The 4,158-nt window shown below is 46.9% G+C and overlaps 1 protein-coding gene across 1 annotated transcript; it reads right to left on the reverse strand.

Moving 5' to 3' along the window:
• Window positions 1–1,134: 1,134 nt before the first annotated feature.
• Window positions 1,135–2,364, reverse strand: LOC109774008 (uncharacterized). Its single transcript, XM_020332727.4, has 2 exons — window positions 1,325–2,364; window positions 1,135–1,226 (listed from the first exon to the last, which is right to left on the reverse strand). Exons 1-2 carry the CDS (start codon window positions 2,362–2,364, stop codon window positions 1,148–1,150), a joined length of 1,119 nt encoding a protein of 372 aa, XP_020188316.1. The 3' UTR covers window positions 1,135–1,147.
• Between the last annotated feature and the right edge of the window lie 1,794 nt (window positions 2,365–4,158).

A 4,158-nucleotide genomic window follows, 5' to 3' on the forward strand; every position in this document is an offset into this window, starting at 1 on the left:
TCTTTTGGAATTCCAAAGTGCCAACAAAGCTCAAAATATTTATGGACTCCTCTTCAAAGACTGGCTAAGCTCTAAAGACAACCTCTCCCACGAGAACATCACGAAGAACAGTTTTTGCCCCAAGGTACGATGTTGCTTTCAAAGATGCGCTACACAATTCATCCACCACCGAAGGCCGCCCCAAGTATGGCTTGACTTGGGCCTTACGTGCACCCTATCCATTGCTCAGATCTAGGACATGGACTCCTCGCGCACCTCGGCTTCAACATCACACCTTCGGTTGTGCACCCCGGTCTTTGGAAAATTTAGGATTCAAGGAATGGCTTGGTCTTCCGCAATGAGTTTAAGACTGGCCACAATGGGTAGTAACATAGACTAGTAACATGTGCATGTTACTAGTCTATGTTACTACCTTTATAGTGGGGAGTAACATATGTGTGGTAACATGCAACACTTCATTTATTAAGCTCTAGACTCATTTTGCCTTGATATGTGTGATGTTACTCATACTACTAGTAACTAGCTACGTTACCACTTTCCTTCATTTCTTCATTTATTGCTTGCCACATCATCTATTTTATCTAGATATGTGTGATGTTACTACCTATGTTACTCCCACTATGGGTAGTTTAACTCTTATGTTGCAACTATTAGAAACATCATTTCCAACTCACTGTCTAGACTTTTAGCTACAAGGAACCTGATTAGAGGGCGTCGCTATGTCTTGACGGCAATACCTCTCATTGCCCGCTAGCACATCTATGTATCACTTGTCAACTTGTTGATACTTTCGGTAATATGTTCAGGTAAGGATCCATCATCATCCTCCTTCCCCGGTGATTGTTCAATAAACACATGGTCACAAGACCCGAAGAAACCAGCTCCTGTAAAGTCAAATCATCATAGTGGTGGCCAAGGTGGCATTAGAGTTGCACGAGCTAAATGATGCCAACTAAAGTCAATATTAATAATACCGCCAAACCATTATACAAATATACTCCCTTCGTCTCATAACGTAAGACATTTTTTATACTAGACTAGAGTCAAAAAAACGTCTTATATTATCGGACGGAGGAAGTAGTCAATATCTGCAAAATTACTTCCTTCCCTGAAGTAGCTTTGTGCATTTTATAAGATGGTTCACCGATCACCGCTTGCACTTTGCGCAATAATGGTTGCTCCTCGCCATCGTAGAGCCGCACAGGTAGCAGAAGCAGTGCCCGCACCTGCAAATCAGAGGGAAAAAAATAAAGAATTTGCACTTGGCGCACATGAAAATCACCGTTGGTGTGCGGAGAAGGAGATTCAGTGAAGCTGCAGCTACCTGCAGGCGATGAAGGTGCAGCCGTCCACCTTCTCGACGTAGATCTTGCACTTGGGGCACCGCTGCCACTTGCTCTCCTGCGCGACCTTCCTCAGCAGCAGGTCCTCCCGCCCGCGCTCGTCCTTCCCGAGCCGCTGGAACTCGGCGCAGTCCACGCCCTCGTGCCACGGCACCTTGCACTGCACGCAGAACATCCGGTTGCAGTGTGGGCATTCCACGTTCGTGAGCGCGGCCACGCCGCCGTCGCCGGGGCCGGGGTCGTCGTCGATCAGCAGCACCGAGCAGTCCTTGAAGGGGCAGTAAAACTTGTGGTCCCCGAGCGCCAGCTCGCAGAGCGCGGCGCCCCACCGCTGGAACAGCTGAGGCGGGATGATGTCGCGGCATTCCTCCGGGTGCAGCACGCCGTCCTTGCAGCCCGGGTCGGGGCAGCCCATGGACAGCAGGTTGTCCTCGACCCTCGCCGCGATGTACTGCCTCACGCAGCCCGCGCAGAAGGCGTGCGCGCACCCGGCGACGGGGAAGCGCTCGACGCCGGGGAGCGTCTCCATGCAGATTGTGCAGTAGAACTCTTTCATGATCGTGGCGCTGTGGGAACCTTCGCCGACCTCGAGCAGGCCGCCGTTACGTGGTTTTCTCCACTTCCCGCTGCCTGTCTTTTTGATGAAGATCAGGCTGTCATCGTCATCTACATCTATGACTTCATGCCTATCATTATCATCAATATCTATGACTTGATGCGGCGACTCCGATCGTAGTTTACGCTTGCCTTTGCGGTCTGTCATGTCGACGTCGGTTCCGGAGAGGGAGGCCGAGGAGGAGGGCATGCCTGTCGGGTCGCGCGAGAGGCCGATGGAGAGGAGGATGGCCTGCTGGATCTGGATCTCGTCGGGGCTGCTGGAGGAGCCAAGGACTGCCACGTCCTCCTCCTCGTCGGATGAGATGTAGATGGGGAAGGATGGACCGTCGGTGGTCGCGGAGGCCGCCATGACAGGCGACGAGTGCTGTTCAGCCAGCGGCGGCGGCGCTGCCTTGCTTCCCATCCGTCTAGGGTCGTGGACTGCGGCCGTTCAGCCAGGCGGAGAATGTGGACGGACGGGTGCGGTCACTTTCTTTTTTGAGGGAACAGAATCGTCAGAAAATCCTAATTTTGCGGTCTCCTAGCGGTGACTTGTTATCCTTTACTTTTTGAACGAAAAAGTACTGCTATCTTTTGATAGTTGTGAGATTTTTAGTATTTTATCTATATCTTTTTTTAACACACTACAAGGACGCAGGCACAAATACATATGCGCATACACCCACCCATGTGAACGCACGCACACCCTATCCTTACACTTTCGAGAGATTGATCCGATACAACATCTGAAGATTGACGAAGTCACCACATGTTCCCCTATAGTCGACGGGAACGTATCCCCTACCGAATGAACATCGCTGAAAAGACTAAAGTAATAATCCAGAAAAATACGAGCACCAGCGTCAAGTATCGAAACACCGATGGACTGGTTCCACCACAAAGAACCCAACCACCTGAGTTAGACTCAGTTTGCTATATATATAGATATATACATATACAAATATAAAAAGGCCCAAATGAATAAATCCAACTAATCTCGGTCATAAAACTAAGTCAATCCAACTACCTAGATTAATCAAATGGCGAGCGTCAACATGTTTAGTATGTAATTAATATTATACTAAATATCAAAGTCAGTGATAATCACATAATTAACATGCAAAGAATATCCTACATAATATCTGTGTGCAATTAATATATTTCCTAATATTAGCAATTGCACGTTCACATTACTAGTTACAGATGGGAAACCACACAGATGTTAGCCGATTCCCCTCTCATTTAAGCAATCACGTTATCATTTTCAGTTTGTCTAATCATATCTAGATGTTTTCTAAGGATGTCACATCTAAACTCCCACAAATAACATAGCAACAAGGAACAAAAAAATAGCTGAGAGAAAAAAAAATAGACCACAAACATAGTGAAGATTAGGTTAGATGTGACATAACTATGTCATATCTAGATGTGTCTTAGACAGACCCTATCATTTTTTTAAACTACATCGAGTTCATTACAAATTGAGCATAGCCAACTACAACTTTTGCCATGCACGGTAGAATCTTACAAATCAAATCATGCAAAATAGAGTACCATATATTCAAATTGCATTTTCTCTTACCCAAAAATAATATAAAGCTGACACGGGCGGCGAGCTCACCCTCCAACACCTCCTCGCTCTCGATTTCGTTGGTAGCCTCTGGCAGACATTACCCACGTGGACCAGGCGGCGGCCAGGTATGTTCTTTACTTTGTTGTGTGCTTGCTTTCCTCCACGGTATGGTGTGGTGTGGTTGTTTTATCCTTCTACTCCCGTTGACATGATTCCTATTGATGAATACGAGCGGTGACGTGGCTCGGTTTCGCAGGTTTGCAGTGGTTAGGCTCCCTTCCAAGAGACTGTGAAGGTGGTAACTCTGGTAAGGCATTACTCTCTCGGCAAAAAAATTGGATTCGATGTGGATTGTTGACAATGATGCGGGCGCTCATGGGCGTCCGTCCCCTCCTGGGAGGCATTACCGAAGAGTGCGCCTTTCATCATTGGGCCGTGTTGCAATGCAGTTTAGCTATGGATTTCAGAATGATTTTACATGCATTTCACACAAATTTAGTCAAGTCCATCTGCTTAGGAAATGTTTCATGAAGTGAACCATACCTCTCATATGAAATCTGGATATAAACTGAGGTGAGGAAAATGTAACATAATCCCAACTTCACGTATACTAATCTTCATAAGAAGTCTACTAAGATTCTCTCT

The sequence above is a fragment of the Aegilops tauschii genome, chromosome 5 (genome assembly GCF_002575655.3).
Source record: "Aegilops tauschii subsp. strangulata cultivar AL8/78 chromosome 5, Aet v6.0, whole genome shotgun sequence".
NCBI classification, from domain to species: Eukaryota; Viridiplantae; Streptophyta; class Magnoliopsida; order Poales; family Poaceae; genus Aegilops; species Aegilops tauschii.